This window comes from Nothobranchius furzeri, chromosome 3 (assembly GCF_043380555.1).
Source record: "Nothobranchius furzeri strain GRZ-AD chromosome 3, NfurGRZ-RIMD1, whole genome shotgun sequence".
Classification (NCBI taxonomy): Eukaryota; Metazoa; Chordata; class Actinopteri; order Cyprinodontiformes; family Nothobranchiidae; genus Nothobranchius; species Nothobranchius furzeri.
Window position 1 is genome coordinate 71342641 of NC_091743.1, and position 18745 is coordinate 71361385.

General features: G+C 41.9%; 1 protein-coding gene across 2 annotated transcripts; it reads right to left on the reverse strand.

Moving 5' to 3' along the window:
* Positions 1-209: 209 nt before the first annotated feature.
* padi2 (peptidyl arginine deiminase, type II) lies at positions 210-16170 on the reverse strand. Of its 2 annotated transcripts, none has more exons than XM_015958569.3 (16): positions 15978-16170; positions 13476-13647; positions 13122-13191; positions 12980-13041; positions 10692-10809; positions 10394-10546; positions 10054-10241; positions 9853-9956; positions 9491-9602; positions 8419-8526; positions 7876-8027; positions 2482-2629; positions 1679-1772; positions 1511-1590; positions 1241-1369; positions 210-1128 (listed from the first exon to the last, which is right to left on the reverse strand). In XM_015958569.3, exons 1-16 carry the CDS (start codon positions 16136-16138, stop codon positions 895-897), a joined length of 2085 nt encoding a protein of 694 aa, XP_015814055.3. In that variant the 5' UTR covers positions 16139-16170; the 3' UTR covers positions 210-894. The 2 variants fall into 2 exon arrangements, with proteins under 2 accessions (XP_015814055.3, XP_015814054.3); XM_015958568.3 differs by lacking the exon at positions 15978-16170 and adding an exon at positions 15426-15610.
* Positions 16171-18745: the final 2575 nt, after the last annotated feature.

The window sequence follows — 18745 nt, forward strand, 5'->3', positions numbered from 1 at the left end:
AGAGTGAAAACATTTATTTCCACTGTGTATTTATTAATTTGAAGATTGATTGATTGATTGATTGATTGATTGATTGATTGATTGATTGATTGATTGATTTGTTAATTATTTATTTTGGCAGCAAGAGTTCTCCACCGGTCTACATACGTTTAAAAAATGCCAACATAAACAGAAATACGTGTAAAGTTATAAATAACCACACAAGTCGGTTTGTTTCAGCAGCCTGACTCGAACACTTTTATTGCAGAGTTAGAAAGGGTTGATATTTGACAAACGTTTTTTTTCTTTTAAAGAAAGTGGAAAAATGTTTTATAGTCAAAAGAAAAAGCATCCACCATGCTCCCAGTTTTTATTAAAATGTTTTAGTAACAAAACCAAGATTTTATAAAGTAAAAAGATGAATAGAAACGTATTTCCTCAACTCATCGTGGTCCTTTCACTTGGCTTTTGAGACGTTTAAACAGTGTTTTAATACTATAAATACGGTTTAATATGTTTGACTAAAATCTGCCCCCTTGTGGGAATCTATGATTATTACATTTTAACCCCTTTTCAGGGAGGATATTTTTGTGTTACCTTCAAATAATTGTGTTTCTGTTTTCATCACTGATGTTACAGGTGTGTACATATTAATAAGATCATAAAAGCCCTGAGATTAAATTACCAAAACAGTCACTGAGCAATACGGATGTTTAAAAAGAAATAAACGTGCTTAAACTAACTAAATGCAAAGCAGTGTGAGGATTTTCAGACACAGAAGTTGTAAGGACTGACAAACAGATTTCAGATCTGTGCTGAATCTCTTTAGAATTGTTATGAATTATACTTTTGCTTTTGACAATGTTTTAGAAACATTTGATTACTTAGGCCTTTCTTTTTTTTATCAATGTTTAATCAGAGCTCCACGTTCCACCACTTGAAGTCAAATGGTTTACGTCGAACGTTGGAGCCACAGTGCACCTCTCCCATCATTTTGTGGTAGGAGGCAAAGTCATCGATGAATGTGCACTGGAGACCCAGGGCCTCCATCAGTGAGCACATCTCAGCCTCCAGGGCGCAGCGTCCGTTCACCCTGGGACCAAAAGGCTTCGGGATGCCAAGGTTCTTCCCCAAGACGATCATGTTGACCTGGGAATAGATTTGGCACGTAATGGTGTCAGTAGCTCCATTGTTTACGACCATTTTTATACTAAAATCTAAAATGTTTTGAAATCAGAGGAAAAAGTAGATCCAAACACACCATATCAGGGTAGTAGGCTGCTGCTCTGAAGTCCTTCTCCAACTTGAATAGGATTGGGAGGTCAATTATGTCATCATCATCCAGGCCCAGCTCTCTTTTCAGGACATCCCTGTTCCAATCAATGCAGCTCTGAGGAATACAAAAGATCAAACCTAATGCTCAAGTGGAGTTTTCTTTGCACACAGGAGCCGTGAGCAAATCACTGCAGCCAGTGTCTAAAAAATCCCACGAAATGACATAAAGGGCAGGTTACTGAAAAAGCTAACCCACCTGCACGTAGTTATTTTCAGCTCGGAGATTTTCATCACTAAGTATGTCATCCACTGTCCTTGGCATTTGATTTTCAAGTCCTTTTAATGTACAAAGCGATTCACAATCATTGCTCTTGCTAATTATTTACCCCCATAGATATTATTGTCATTAATACTCAGACTTTACCCTCGAACATTTTGACTTGTGCGTGTCCATCGCTCCACAAGCGTTTTAATAGCTTATAAGCTGCATCTGGGCTGGCCAGCAGCAGACGGAAACCCTGCAAGCAGACAGAAACAATCAAACCCAGAGAGTTCATAAATCATACAATAATTTTGCTCCAGTTTCTTAAAGGTGCAATGTGTAAAACTGAAGTAAAAATGGCATTCTGTAGTAAAATGTGGGTAGTGCAGTCAATTATTCTTAACAAAATGTTACTTCCTTTGTGAGTTTCATGGCTGTTGCCTGTTATGGATCAGCTCCAGAAGATTCTAGATAAGCAATGACGAGTCATACACAGTAAGTTGATAAGTAGAGAAATACATATTTTGTAGAGTAAAATAAAAAGATGTCGAGGCTTCTTAGGGGAGCAAAACATCAATTCTGGGTCACTCAAGTTTCCTGACTTTTTGGCTGCTGGTATTGAATTACAAACATTGGTGCTATACATCGTTAGCTTGCTGCAGACTCCGCAACCTCACTGATCATAAACACTAAACATATCCGTCTTTAGTTTGTTGAAAGGAGAAAAACTGACGGCAACCAGCTGGCTGAGAAGGGAATCCGTTTCAGTATAACATTCCTTCCAACATGACTGAGACATTAGTCTGTTTTGGGATTTTTTTTATTGTAAAATTCTTACATATTGCCGCTTTTAATGATGCAAAGATGAACTAAAAGATTTTAGTTCAACATGCAAATGTGGTAATTAAATTTTACTTTTTAATTTTAGTAATTCTGGGTTATTATTCTGCAGACTGAATATCTACCTTTCTGTCAGGTGCAGGAACGAAAGTCATGAATTCATCCACGTGGCCGACAAAGAGCCAGTCAGAAAATAAGGCAATGGGCTTCTGAACCTTCTGAGCCCACAAAAAGTCCTGAACTACTTGGGTCATGTTTCGTCCTTTAGTTGCCCTGAAAGAACAAAAGACACAAAACATCATGAATAAATCTTATGCTTTTTTTTCTGATTTGCACCAAGAAACCAGATGTTCAGTTTATAAATTTGTATTTTATATAGTTAATTAGTAGGGATGCACCGATACCGATAAAAGTTAACAGATACCAGTAACTGATACCAATGCAGTTGCTTGAAAGTTACTTCACTGTAACTTGTCATTTCTGTTCATCTAATATTTTAGTTTTGTGATAATTTATATTAACATATTTACTTTTTATCTACCTCACAGTCTTTTCCTGTTGAAAACAGAAAATAAAATAAAACCCGTATTCCAATTCATTGCGTCATTTTATGTGGTAGAAGTATCGGTATCGGCAATTAATCGGTATCGGCGAGTACTCAGATCCAAGTATCGGTATTGTATCGGTTTGGAAAAAAGTGGTATCGTTGCATCCCTATTAATTAGATTATCTCGTAAGTTGTACAAACTTCCACAAGGATTTTAAAGGTGTTTTAATGCAGATTTGATGTCCAGTTTTTTTGGGGAAAAATTTCAGAAATTTAAGGGTCAGTATTTTATTTATTTTTTTTTTTTTGGTGAAAATGATCAAAAATTTTATTTGAAATAGCAAATTCAGGGAAATTATAATTATAAAACTGAGCAAAAAAATCACAAAATATAAAACTTTTTTAACCCTTTGATGCATAATGGTCACTGCAGTGGACAGGTACTCAAAATTGTTATTACGTTATTTTTGCTAGTAAGCACAGCTGTTGAAGAATGTATTGCATGTGAGCCCCTCCATTTGGACTTCAGTAAGTCAAGCCGCCATATTTCATGTTCAGAATGCACATTGTCCACTGAGGTGGACATGTAATAAATTATTTGTAAATTAACAAAATGTTACAAAAAATATTTGTTGAAATTTGTTTCATTCACACCTAAAGATGGGTGAAAAAAATGTTTAAAAAAGCATGGTTGAAGATCTCATAATTCATGCATCAGAGGGTTAATATAATTTACCTCTCCCTGGGCTGTCACCTTACCGTGGTGGAGGGGTTTGAGTGTCTCAATGATCCTAGGAGCTAAGTTGTCTGAGGCTTTATGCCTCTGGTAGGGTCACCCATGGCAAACAGGTCCTAGGTGAGGGATCAGACAAAAAGCAGCCCGAAGACCTCTTGTGATGAATTATATAAATGGAAACCGTGTTCCCTCATCCAGACGTGGGTCACCGGGGCCCCCTTCTGGAGCCAGGCCTGGAGGCAGGGCACGTTGGCGAGCGCCTTGGTTGCGGGCTTTCACCCATGGAGCCCGGCCGGGCACAGCCCAAAGAGGAAACGTGGGTCCCCCTTCCCATGGGCTCACCACTCGTGGGAGGGGCCAAAGGGGTCGGGTGCAGTGTGTGACGGGTGGTAGTCGAGGGTGGGGACCTTGACGGTCTGATCCTCGGCTACAGAAGCTGGCTCTTGGCACATGGAATGTCACCTCTCTGGTGGGGAAGGAGCCTGAGTTGCTGTGTGAGGTTGAGAGGTTCTGACTAGATATAGTCGGACTCACCTCAATGCATGGCTCTGGCTCTGGAACCAGTTTCCTTGAGAGGGGTTGGACTTTCTACCACTCTGGAGTTGCTCCCACTGAGGGGTGCCGAGCAGGGGTGGGCATACTAGTTGCCCCCCATCTTGGTGCCTGTACGTTGGGGTTTACCCCAGTGAATGAGAGGGTAGCCTCCCTCCTCCTACGTGTGGGGGGGACGGGTTCTGACTGTGGTCTGTGCTTATGCACCAAACTACAGTTCAGACTACCCACCCTTTTTGGAGACCTTGGAGGGGGTGCTGGAGAGTGCTCCTTCCGGTGACTCCCTTGTTCTGCTGGGGGACTTTAATGCACATGTGGGCAACAACAGTGAGACCTGGAGAGGTGTGGTTGGGAGGAACGGCCCCCCTGATCTGAATTTGAGTGGTGTTTTGTTATTGGACTTCTGTGCCAGTCATGGATTGTCCATAATGAACACCATGTTCAGACATAAAGGTGTCCATATGTGCTCTTGGAACCAGGATACCTTAGGCCGCAGCTCGATGATCGACTTTGTTGTTGTTTCATCTGACCTGCGACCGCATGTCTTGGACACTCAGGTGAAGAGAGGGGCGGAGCTGTCAACTGACCACTACCTGGTGGTGAATTGTCTCAGATGGTGTGGGAGGATGCCAGTCAGACCAGGCAGGCCCAAACATATCACGAGGGTCTGCTGGCACCGTCTGGCAGAGTCTTAAGTCAGAAGAAGCTTCAATTCCCACCTCTGACAGAACTTCCAAAATGTTCCGGGGAGGTGGGGGACATTGAGTCTGAATAGACCCTGTTCCGTGCCTCCATTGTTGAGGCGGCCGACCGGAGCTGTGGTCGCAGGATCGTCAGTGGCTGATGTGGTAGCAACCCCCGAACCCGCTGGTGGACACCGGTGGTTAGGGATGCTGTCAAGTTGAAGAAAGAGTCCTGTCCTTTTGGCCTGTGGGACTCCAGAGGCAGCTGACGTGTACCGGCAGTCTAAGCGGAACACAGCTCAGGTGGTCGCCGAAGGGGGGGGAGCAGTGCGCAGTGCGCTACCAACACTATCTATAGTGGGGACGGTGTGCTGCTGACCTCTACTCAGGACGTTCTGGATCGGTGGGCAGAAAACTTCAAAGACATCATCAATCCCACCGACACGTCTTCCAGTGAGGAAGCAGAGTCTGGGGACTTTGGGTTGGTCTCTCAAATCTCTGGTGCTGAGGTCACTGAGGTGGTTAAAAAGCTTCTCTGTGGCAAGGCTCCAGGGGTGGATGAGATCCGCCCGGAGTTCCTTAAGGCTCTGGATGTTGTGGGGCTGTGTTGGCCGACGTGGCTCTGCAATATCGTGTGGACATTGGGGCAGTCCCACTGGACTGGCAGACTGGGGTGGTGGTCCCCTATTTAAAAAGGGGGACAGCAGGGTGTGCACCATCTACAGGGGGATCACACTACTGGGCCTTCCTGGTAAGGTCTATTCAGGGGTTCTGGAGAGGAGGGTCCATCGGATTGTTGAACCTCAGATTCAGGAGGAGCAATGTGGTTTTCGTCCTGGCCAGGGAACACTAGACCAGCTCTATACTGTTACGCCTGGGACACACCGGCCATCGACGCGCCGCGAAACGGGGACCGCCTTCATTCGGCGCCCTTTTTATCATATGCTATAGACCACATGGACCACCGAAGCGCGCTCCAGCCCGCGCCGTGCAGCGATCGTGTCGGCATCTGCTCTATTTTTTTCGCGAGCCGCAGGTGAACCGCATCAATTCTGGCAGGAAGTCAAACCTAGACATAAGAGGCAGGCCAGTTAATTTAATAAAATAAAGCATTTCAAAATACAATTCCGCAATAGTCAAATGTGTTTGTTAACAGACACTGCATAAAAACCACACAAACACACACACACTCTCACACACACACACACACACACACACACACACACACACACACACACACACAGAGCAAACTTGTGTGTGTGTGTGTGACCACGTGAAGGGTGTGTAGTTTTGGGTGTCTTTCAACCGGAGCAAACAGGACAGAAAGGCAGAAAGTCGTAGGCCAGCTATTAACAACTGGTTCACACCATAGTCTCACACACACATGGAAAAACACACACAAACAGCAAGGGGGAGGGGGGTGTAGAGGAAAAGAGCAGAGAAAAGGCAGAGAGGAAATGGAGGACACCAAGTGGTTAAAAGAAAAACTACAGCTGAGCCGAAGCGTGCCTCAACCGGAGCGGAGAAGCAAGTGTCTGGTCTGAACTGAGGAGCAGCGAGTAGCGGCCGAATTTCATGAGCGCTTTGCCTCCCGGCGCTTCGGCAGCTAGTGTGTCCCAGGCATTAGGGGGATCCTGGAGGGTCCGTGGGAATTTGCCCAACCAGTCTACATGTGTTTTGTGGATTTGGAGAAGGCGTTTGACCGCGTCCCTTGGGAGGCCCTATGGGGGGTAGTCCGGGATTATGGGGTACCAGTCCCTCTGATACGGGCTATTAGGTCCCTGTATGACCGGTGTCAGAGCTTGGGTCTGCATTGACGGCAGTAAGTCGGGCTCGTTCCCAGTGAGAGTTGGACTCCGCCAAGGCTGCCCGTTGTCACCGATTCTGTTCATAACCTTTATGGACAGGATTTCTAGGTGCAGCCAAGGTGTGGAGGGCATCAGTTTTGGTGGCCTGAGGATCAGGTCTCTGCTTTTTGCAGATGATGTGGTCCTGTTGGCTTCATCAGAACGTGATCTTCAGCTTTCGCTGGAGCGGTTCGCAGCCGATTGTGAAGTAGCTGGGATGAGAATCAGCTCTTCTAAATCTGAGACCATGGTCTTTATTCGGAAAAGGGTAGAATGCCTTCTCCGGGTCAGGGATGAGGTCCTGCCCCAAGTGGAGGAGTTTAAGTATCTCGGGGTCTTGTTCACGAGTGAGGAAATGGAGTGTGAGATCGATAGGCGGATTGGTGCTGCATCTGCAGTGATGCGGGCGTTGTACCGGTCTGTCGTGGTGAAGAGAGAGCTGAGTCAGAAGGCGAAGCTCTCAATTTACCCTCACCTATGGTCATGAGCTTTGGGTAGTGACTGAAAGAACGAGATTGCGGATACAAGCGGCCGAAATGAGTTTTCTCCAAAGAGTGGCTGGGCTCTCCCTTAGAGATGGGGTGAGAAGCTCGGTCAATCGGGAGGGGCTCAGAGTAGACCCGTTGCTCCTCCACATCGAGGAGCCAGTTGAGGTGGCTCGGGCATCTGGTCAGGATGCCTCCTGGACGCCTCCCTGGTGAGGTTTTCCGGGCACGTCCAACCGGGAGGAGACCTAAAGGTAGACCCAGGACACGATGGAGGGACTATGTCTCTCACCTGGCCAGGGAACGCCTGGAGGAGGAGGAGGAGCTGGCCCAAGTGGCTGGGGAGAGGGAAGTCTGGGCCTCTCGCCTTAGGCTACTGCCCCCGCGACCTAACTCCGGATAAGCGGATGAAATTGGATGGATGGATGGATGGATGGATAATATAATTTATATTATTTATAAATTTTTAAAAGTAAATTAAGAGAAAAACTGTTCAATCAATGACAGTGAAATGTTCAAATAAAACAGAATAATAAAATAAAAGTAAATGAATTGAAATGAAATAAAAATAAACAAAAAAAACTACTGTGTTTTTCAAAAGCTGCTTGTGAAGTGGTGAAACATGAAAATGAAAGATTTGTTCTTAAACATCAGTGGTGGATTACTCACGTTGGGAAGGCAACCCCAATAATAATTCTTCCCAGCGGGTATTCTTTCCCGTTAACGGTGACTGGAGGGCTGACCTCCAGATTGCCAAACGAGTCCAGACTGCTCACGTCATTGTTCCGAGCCACTCGGGTCACGTATCCGAAGTCCGGGCCCTGAGGACACAGGCTAGTTTAAATTGTTTCTTCTAAACAAGCTTCATGAATTTGTGTGCTAACGTTTTGTCCTCTGGGATTTCTTTTTTTTTTCTGAGGTGGGACAAATGAGGAAAAAATCTCCACAGCATTTAGTCTAAACTTGATGAAAACCTCAAGATTGTTGATTAAGATTCACTGAATAAAACACAGCAGATAATCTTTTGGAATGTGCGCAGCAGGCAAGTGTGTGCATGTACGAATGTCATCTTTTTTCTGCTGAACTCACATAAGCAGATTTGTATGAAGATACCTGGTTTAGGTAGTAACTCATAAACAGCTGAGGTTTGTTATAAAATAATTAAATAGAATTAAAACGGCTCAAGCTTTTTTAGAAAACTGAGTTCATCACCAGCAGCTCCTCGTATGAAAAGCCTTGAAGCCCTCCATCCCTGGGGGAATCCAGAACCACCGGGAAACACTGATGAGGAGAATCAATGTAACCAAACTCCAGTTCATCCTGAAACAAACATAATGAGACTCCTGGAGTTAAAATAAAACTCTCTAATCTCTAACTTCTTCTCAGTGGCGTGTCCAGACATTTCTCAATGGGGTGGCCCAAGTGGGGCACTTGTAAATGCACAGGTGGATCTTATGGTTATGCCCTTTTTTGGGAAAGAGGGTTGTGACGCTAATTATTATCTATGTCAATATGAAAAATTAACAAAGCAAAATAATATTATACAGGATTGTACTGTAGGTGGGGCTACAAGCCAATGCTAAAGTTTTATGCTTGGGGTTTATAAACCTAGCGTGGCCAATCAGATTCCATGGGTGGCATGTGCTACCCCGGGCCACCCCCTGTACACGCCACTGCTTCTTCCCTTGTTTCAAAAGGTACATGAATATTTATTTTATACATATTTGACAGAAAATATCATATATTAATATTATCAAAACTATCACACAAAACCAACAACTTCAGTTTCCTTTCCTTTAAATGCTTAAAAAAATGTATAATTCACAAGTGATGCAAATGAAGAAACATTACAATTCAATCCGAAGGGGTTCGAATGAACGCAACTGGACTTCTTTGGTTCCTGAAGACATTTTTGTGTTGTGAAGTCCAAAGAAATCCAAAACAGTTTCACTCCCCCCTACATTATCAAAACAACCATCCCTGCATAATATGGCCTAGCAACTCCTCAGGGGGTAGGGAGAGGGGGTATTCATAGGTAGTGTCTGCTTATTAAGCAACAATAGGCAGTTATAGTTTATAGGCTTGACCCTCCCTTATTCCAGTCAGAATTGACTAAGCTTCTCAGATGAGAAGCGAAAATGTCTTCAAGAATCCAAAGAAATCCAGTTGCCTTCATTTGAACCCTTTTTGTTTGAAGTTTAGTTTATTCTGTCCTTCTGGCACTATAAAATGATCTTTAAAAGTTGCAAATCACGTTATTTTTTGTTGTTTTCTTTTTGAATACCTGCATCCAGCGGTCTCCTCTGTTCATGTACTCATAGCAGATCTTCAGCTTTTGCCCACATTTTGAAACAAAGTTGTTCATTCCTTTCAGGAACTGGTAGTTATCGCGTGTACTGAAACCACAAACATGACGATTTAATCAAGCGTCACCTTTTATTTTTTACATTTTATTCCAGCTATGCCACTAAATTGTGGTCATGAATGCTAAGAAAACATCTGAGCATGTTGGGAGTCGTCACTAAGCAGTTTGAGCAGCTTTCTTGGAATTATGAGATGAAGTTTAGAAGGAAGTGGAACTTGATAACATCCTGATGACACACTCGTTGTCTCAGTCAGGTTCATTATTCATCAGTCTGCTCTTACCTGCAGACAAACACCTCTACAGGCGGGAGGGTGTTGGGTGTCATGATCCACGGAGCCACGCGGAACACCACTTTGTCTGTGAATATGGGCGTCTCAGGAATACCCTGGAAAACCGTTAGAGAGGCTGTGGAGTTCTGCTGGTTTCCTGGAGAGATTTCCATCGTAATGTGGAATTTGGGTATGAATTTAGGCAGTTCTTACATCGCAGATGGGCTCCAACAGACTGAGGTTGATGGTGACCAGTCCATCAAAGTCCTTGTCGGGAAACCTGAGGCCCTCCACATAAAAGTTCAGCTCGCCTTCACCTCCAAGGTACGGCACTTCCTGTGAGAGGACCTCACGGCTCAGCACCAGAGGATAGTCCTTTGTGAAGGAACTGAACAGATTCTCTGTAGAAGAATGCAATAATAATAATAATAATAATAATAATAATAATAATAATAATCTTTTCTTAGTTTGTCTATTATTATTCACAAATAAATATTTAGTGTAGCGATTTTTAGCAGCTCGCATCATCTGTCTTTGGCTCATTTTTACTCACGCAGCATATTCTTTTCCACTTTGGAAGATTTAGACCGGAAAACTCGAACGGACTCTGCATCTCCCTGAGAGATGTGCATGGTGAGTTTGTAGCCTTCTGGGAGTTTAGCGGGACCTCTGGTCCGCAGAACCATCAGGGACATGTCCTTCAGATCTGAACAAGTACAAAAGGCGTCCAATATTTACCCCCACATAACAATGCATGATACGTCTGATGCTACCATGTGCAGAAACGATTTTTCCTTTCACAAAAAGTCCAATGTGACCTCTTTTTAAAGTGTGACCAGGTGATTGCTTACCTGACACTTTGGAGATGTGATCCGACTCACTGTCAGGTTTCTTCAGGTAAGTGGTCTCAGAGTCACAGTTAACCAAGAGGATCGCTCCGTGTCCATTAGGACCCCACTTCCAGGATCCCTGACAGTTATTTAACCAGCATTTCAGCCTCGTGAACAACAGGAATCACAAAAAGCTCTTTTATTTGTGTTTGAATGCAATCCAAATTACTCCAATCATTTATACTCTCAGTTTTACTACAGAAATTCTTTATTATCCAAAGGATTTTAATCAACACTGCTACCAATGTTCTGAAGAGAATGGAAAAGCCAAACTGCTTGAAGTGCAACAAGCCAAAAAACTACCATTAACCAGCTTCAAGTATCCAATGCAACCTATAATATTCACTGAAGAACTGTAATCAGCATGAATAAATAGTGGAGCTGCTTATTCTGGAGTATTCTCTTGCTTGGTAAGGCAAACAACTGACCCCTTTCATAAGATCAAAGTGAGAGAGTTGTGGACAGACATGAGGAAGGAGATGCATACAAAAAATCCTCAAAGGCTTTATGAATCCCTATGAGCACAGTCAGGTCTATAATGAAGAAGTGGCAAGCGTTTGGTACTTCTAGGACCCTCCCTGGATACAGTAATCCTTCCAAACTGGATGGAGTAAGAGTCTTTGGCTGATGGCAACTCTGAAGGAGTTATAGGACTTTAGGGAAAAAAGTGGCCCTTCTGTTCATGTAACATCGATTTCACAAGCGCCCCACAAAAGTGGCTTGCTTGTTCAGTAAGGTCACAAGGCAAAAGCCACTTCTCAAGAAAGGCCACATTAAAGCTGTTGAGCTTTGCCAGAATGCCCCTTGGAAATTTAGCTGCCAAATGGAAAAAGGTCTTATGATCAGTCCAGAATAGAACTATCTGGCCTCAACACCAACAGCACATCCGGAGTAAATCCAATGCAGCTCACCATCCTTGAAGAGAGACTAGGCAGTTTGGGCTTTCTTTTAGCATCCCCTAGCGTCCGTTTGAAGAACCAAAAGCGAGACCTATCTCCTCGCTGTACATTTGTCTTTTTAACACCTTAATCTAACAGTTGAAATGCTTCCCAGCCTTCATTAGTGTCTAGAGGAGTGATCCATCACTAAATAAACACATCGGCTGTGTTTGTGATCTACAACATGCAGGAAACGTGCTGAAAGCAGACTGCAGTGCCAAGTATGTCAGCTCCATTTTTTTTCTAAGTCCAACAACAGACCAGCACTCTGAAGTTGCAAGTGGGATATTCTGGACAAGGGGGTGATGGGGCTGAGTGGACTTTAATTAACCCTGAAAAGGATCGTTTTAGCACAAACGGGCTCAAGGTGGCAGCATCCTGTTTTTCTTTTTTTTTGTTGTTGTTTTTGTTTTGTTTCTCTGCCTCAGGGACTGGAGCTCTTGTTAGGATTGAATGAAAAGGGGTCGGGCAAAATGCCTTCACATTTTTGAAGAAAACCTGCTACCCACTGCCAGAAGGTTGGGCAGAAGATTCACCTTTCAACATGACAATGATCCAAAGCACACGTCAATACTGAAGGAGTGGCTGAAGGAGAAAAAAGTGAACATCCCCATGTGTCCCAGTCAGAGACCAGACCTAATCCCACTGAAAATCTGTGGAGAGATTTGATGATTACATTTTACCAATGCCTACCATCCCACTGGTCTGAATGTGAACGGTTCTGTAGAGAAGAGTGGGCAAATATAGCTCAGTCTAGATGTGCAGAGTTGATAAAGAAGAATCCCAACAGATTCAAGGCTTTCAAATAAAGCAAAAGGTGATCTAACTAATAATTGGCTTTGGAGGTGATTCTTTATTAATCTCAGTATTTCATGTTTTTTTTAAAAATGCCCTGTACTGTAATTATGATATTTTTAATGAATGTTATACGTTGCATTGGAAAAATAAAGGTGGTAAAGTAAATTTTTGTTTGTGTTTCCATTTAAGGAAAAAAAAAATAAATAAATGAAAGTGAGGTTCTTCACAGGAGGTGAGCCTTTTCTATACCCACTGCTTTACCTTCAGCTAAGGTATACTCAGGCGTTTCACCTCAGATGTGTTAAGGCAGCATGCTGAGCTATTTGATCCCCAAAAGAAAAAACTGTGAGAAAAACCTGCAAAAATCCAAACTCTGCTGCAGCATGTTCACACATGCATGGCAAAATTAGCAAAACGTGCTGAACACAAGGTTCTCACACCTCACTTAGCTGAACAGACAGAACTGACTTTATTATGAAAGAGCTGATTTAGTAGATGACCTTTTAGGCTCACCTTGTCAGGGTTGCTCTTCTCCACAGTGCCATCTCTGTCAGCATCCACATCCAAAGAGATCTCTGTGTGACACACAAATGCAGACAACCTCTAGTTCTGCATTATGTTAGAATATTATAATGTACTACACAAAGTCACTTACCTATAGCTGTCAGGTACAGAACTGCTTTGCCTATGACCTCTTTGTTTGTTCCGTAGTATTGAACAGACAGCTTGCAAACAAAGCGTGCTGCTGGTTATTTGAGCTGTTACACATTAAAACTAAACGGTACAGCAGGTGCAATCATAAATCTTCTTAAAGCTTCAGAAAAACCAGAAATTGCTTCGTTAGCTTATTTAACAAATTAAACTTTTTAAATCAACTTACATCCAGAATTTTCATCTCTGTTCAGTAAGGGAGTTTTCCTCTCCACTGTCACTACATGCTTGCTTAGTAAGAGGATTACGGAATTGATCCAAGTTGCTCATTCAGTGACAGCCTTGTGTTTCTGCTTACCTTGCTATCATTTTCAGACTGACTGGCTCTGCTCATGCTGATGAGCAGAGCAGAGTTGGGATTGAGAGGGAGAGGAGAGAGGTGGGATGTCTCCTGAGGCGGGGGGCTTAAGCTGTACTGAACATTGGGGGTGCAGTTCACCGAGAAGAACTTGGAGCTGGGGGGGGCACTCCTAAAACACGAGAACAAAAAGCAACCTGAATTATGAAATGGAGATGAACATCGAGGTTGTATTTTATAAGAGCTCAGGTGGCACACTGCACATTAGAAAATCAGATTTGATGTATGTACGTTCATGTGTTAGCATCTACTGTATGTGTGTGTGAGTACATGGATCCAGTGCATTGGGACGGGCGGGGGAGGGGATAGTTTGGTTTATCCCATGTTGCCTTTTGTGTTTAAACTTTTGAAAATTTAATAAAAATACATTTAAAAAATAGAAAATCAGATTTTAATCTTAAAGTAGCACAAGAAAAAGAGCTCAGAATGTTACAAAAACCAGTTCAAGTCACCATTTTCCAAAGTTCCTGTTCTGATTAGAACTGACACACACAAAGCAACAGAGGATCCCATTCATCACATGCAGAAGTTGTTAAAGTTTTCAAGTTTCCATCACTTTGATTTAAGGTTAAAAGTTAGGTTTCTTTAAAGCTCACAGCCATCATAACCAAGGATGAATGACTTATGCTTCATTTAGCTGACAATCACCCTGGACTACCAGACTCAACATAGGCAATTTACACATTTACTTAAAAAGAAAATGAATGTACAACTAGGAATTGTAGGTTACACACTGACTTCTGAGTTTTCAAACTTGTTTATATGCTCTGAGTCTGTGCACATGTTTATAGTTTAGTCTCTCTCTCGCTCTCTCCCCGGGTGTAGTCAGAGATAGAAGGATTTTTATTCCAATATAAAATGAAGATAGAAATAAAAACAAATGTTTCAAGAAAAAATAAAATAAACAGATATCAAGTCTGCAAAAAACAACAACAAATAAGAAACCTTTCATATTCTGTTTGATGAGGAGTAGGAAGAAGCCGATGTTTATTAAATCCTACTTCAAGTGACTCAACAAAAATACACACAAGTAAATGTTTATGTAATTAAATTGCTCTCCATGTCACAAGAACTCAGTCCACACACCAAGTCTCATTAAATAAACAATACTCCAACCTCAGCCATCAAAATACCACCATACAGAGTACTAAAGCTGTGTTAAAGTCCCATTAGTCATCACACACTGGTGGTGAAATGACATCTTCGCATTTGACCCATCCCTGTGGAGCAATGAGCTGCAGCAGAGGCTGTGGTGGTTTCACCCCCCAATCCAACCCCTAAAGCTGAGTGTCAAGCAGGGAGGAACTTGGCCCCATTTTGAAGGTCTTTGGTATGACCCGACCGCAGATTTGAACCCCGATCTCCCAGTCTCAGGGCGGACACTCAAACCACCACGCCACTGAGAAGGTCATCACATGATGTGATGTCATTGCATCATGTGATGATGGTCATTACATCATGTACTTTTGCAATAGGGCTTTTCTATATATATATTTTAATAGCTTTATATTCACAAAGTGTTTCTAATTCTCATCCATACTATTCCACAAATGCACTCCACAGACCGTTGTGCACATTCGCCTCAAGGTTGAACGTTCTTTGTGTTTTCTAGAATTTAGCTCTCTTCTTAACTCGCAACCTCTAAGAGAGAAATGATGTTTATTATTTTTGTCAGTATAAAACATGCAAGATGAAAATGCACTCAACACCCCTCTAAGGTGTTTATATTTGAACAATTCAATAAACAAATGGGGTTAATTATGATTAGGCTATTGTAAACAGTCCTAGAAATTAATTTACAGACAGAAAATGCTACATGATAAGGAATTTGTGAACTGAAACTGAAACCACAATTTTTCCCTAAACAGGAAAGAGAGGATAAGAACCTACCTGTTTAGGTTTACAGTGAGTTTTGAACCAACCACGTACAAAACCTGTGTATTTTTATCATAATCTACTCTGAGAGTCCTCTGATGAGCCATGGGTCTCCCTCTAATTCGGTCCAAAAGCCCCCAGCACAACCACTCCTGTCACCAGACGCAAACAGCAGACTGTTTATGGTCTGAGCTGAGGGTAGGCTGCTGAAGGCTGCAGGTAAAGGTGAAGCCTCTGGACGGTGATTGGTCAGTCACCACTGACCTTGCCCCCTCCCGGTCCATGCATCTATAATCCTACTTCCTTGACGCTCCCTGAGAGGTGATAAGACAATATTGGCATTTGCCCTGAAGACAAACCATTTACCTGCAGGTTTTAGTTAAACTTTAACAGCTTCCGTCTGCAGACGCATGAAAGCACAGCGGTGCGTGTTAAAACCAGCCCAGCGGTGCTCACAATCTTTCCTGAGCAGCAAATAAAGGCGGGCGACTGGATAAACATCTTTTCAGCATTTTGTGGCATATGAAACTGAACACCTTCAGCCGCAGCCCAGTCATGGTTGTTTACCTGCTCAGGTTTGCCTTCAAAGTGGTGCCAATGACATGAGTGACGCTTTGACGATTATCTGTGTCCAGGCGACATGTTCGCTGATATTCTGTCCTCTTTCCTTTTTGCAAGAATGCAGGAACTTCAGATGTTGAAGCGGTTTGAGAAATGTTTCTAAACATGTTTGACTGCTGGAGACTGAAAAGAAATGGGAGCAGCTGCAGTGTCCCGGGGAAGAGAATAGGTGTAATTTGATAACGGGGAGTTTTGGAGGCTCTTGTCTGGTTTGTAATTGGCAGTTTAGTATGAGAAAGTTCGTACAGAGCCGTCCTGTTCCAGGTAACCTTGTCTCCTGATTGGTTGGGCTCATAGGGGCTTTTGTTCTGAGCTTCCTCATTGTGAAGGTCGGAATATTTGCTACTTCGCTCAAATGGTAGTTTGATTTATAGCATCAAATACATTGTTTATTATTGCACAATAATGCATACATTTTCCAAAACATGAAAAATTGCAAAATTTGAAATTATAGAAAGATTCATATGGATTTTAAAATTGTATAGGGTACCTGAAAGGTTATATTTTAGATTGTTAGAAGTGACAAACATCAGCTTAACAAAAATTAACTAAAATCCCATGTAAAGACTGTAGTATTGTGGTCTATAATTTCAGCAAATAATGTTTAATTCAACTGCTCAGAATTGTTTTAGATTGGACGTTTTTTAAAGGCATACTGTGCAACTTTTACAAACTTTTAACTCGTTTTCTTGAGCCAGTATGTGCTAAAATTACCTTTGCAGGGTTAATGAAATGTCACTCAGACCACTACCGCCCTCTGTGGCCAGACAATTGCACTTGCAACTTCTGAGTGGTGGCTGCCACCTGTTGGACTTCAGGGGCAGATCTACAAGGGTGGCATAGGGTGGCAGTTGCCACCCTAAAAGAAAGCCTTGCCCCTTCTGACACCCCAGTTGGCAGCTATAAATTCAAGAAAAATCAAAGTTTTTCAACTCTCAGGCTCATAAAGACCTATTTGCCGTCTGCTTTGACAGAGAAAAGCTAGGCTGTACTCAGCATTGGATCAAAACAGGCAAAATCTTTGGATCTTGATGCATGTGTAAATTGTTTTGCTGAACAACATGGAAATTGCCGCATTGAGCTGTTGTAGGAAGGACATAATTTTATTATGTGTTTTATTTTTGTGATGGGCCTTTAAGCTTATTAAATGAGGACCCCAAACAAATACGAATATGTAAATACTGGGAAAAGAAAAAGGAAAACATGTTTCTGAGAGAACAATAAAACCAAAGTACAATATCTTGTAGCAGTGAAATATTTCTTTTATATTATACATACATATATATATATATATATATATATATATATATATATATATATATGTGTGTGTGTGTGTGTGTGTGTGTGTGTGTGTGTGTGTGAGTGTGAGATTTACTATTGTGTTTACTGTATTTCAGAGACTTTTTAACACGGACAAATTAGTCCCACATTCTCCTCAACCTCTTCATACACTCACCACCTCTAAAGTCACATTTCCCGTCATTTCCATTCATGAATAAAACACTTGCTGCATATCTTTTTTTTTCATTCATTCAAAGGTGAATAAAACATTTCCATTTTTAAGAGTTTTTCTGCGAGGTATTCTTCAAGCTGCTCCGTGTCTGCCGCTAGATATCTTTGGCTTTTTTTTAATGGCTTAATGGTGGTGCTGTTGACAAAAGCGGTGTCCTGACCAATTACAAGCTTGCGTTCGCTGTCTTTTTCGACGGATGTTTAGAAAAGTGGGCCCGACTCTATCTGTCCGTGCGAGCCTGCTGGAGAGCCCTAGCAAAGATGAATAATGACGTTGCATGTCTCTGTATCAACACAGACGCAGAGGCATAACTAGGCTTTCCAAATCAATAAATGCATTTTGTTAAAACAGGCTCCCATAGAAGGAATGCATTGTGTCTAATATGGCGTCACCCAGAGACTAAGACCCGCTCCCATTTATTTTTGATCCAATTTTTATGGCTATATGTTACAAAGCTGCCAATATTTTTCAACTGGGCATCGTTCAATTCATTTTCAACAACATTTTGATGGATATTTCCAGAGATTAAAGTTAAAAACTACACATTGTCACTTTAAGGTGGCAGGAGCCGTTTTTTCACAAGGCAGCTTTGTTTCATTCATGGTTTCCATTCATTTTAACTGAAATTAGGGAAAACACTAAGTAAATTAGATCAATTAACCATAGATAACAAAAATAAAATTGGATAGTTGAAATAAATTTAAAGCAATATAAGAGGGCAAGGAAAAATTGTTTGGGTTAATAATAGGCCTATTTGTTTTGTTGAAGGGCTGGAACTAAATAAGTGTTCTTTTGTTTCAACATTTTTGGGGTATTTAATTGAACTCACCTAGCTAAAGATGTTTATATTGGTATTCATTATTTTTCTGTAATTAGTTAGCATTATTATTATTGTTTAATTCATGTAGACATGGATATGCATTCTTAATATATTTAATACTAGTACCACTACTACCACTAATTTGTGTTTCTCCAAACTGAGGCTGTTCCAACAGCTATCTACAAAATATATATTAATTGTTCATATTCTTTCCACTGAGTTATACAAGATATAGGTCTCTTGAAACCACACATTTTTTATGGGGAAAACAAAGAAGACTGACATTTATGCAGCGTAATTTGGCGCATTTAAGCTGTAATGAATTAATTCAGATGATTCGTTTTAAAGCTCTTTAAAAGTTAAAAATCAAAAAAGTGGAAG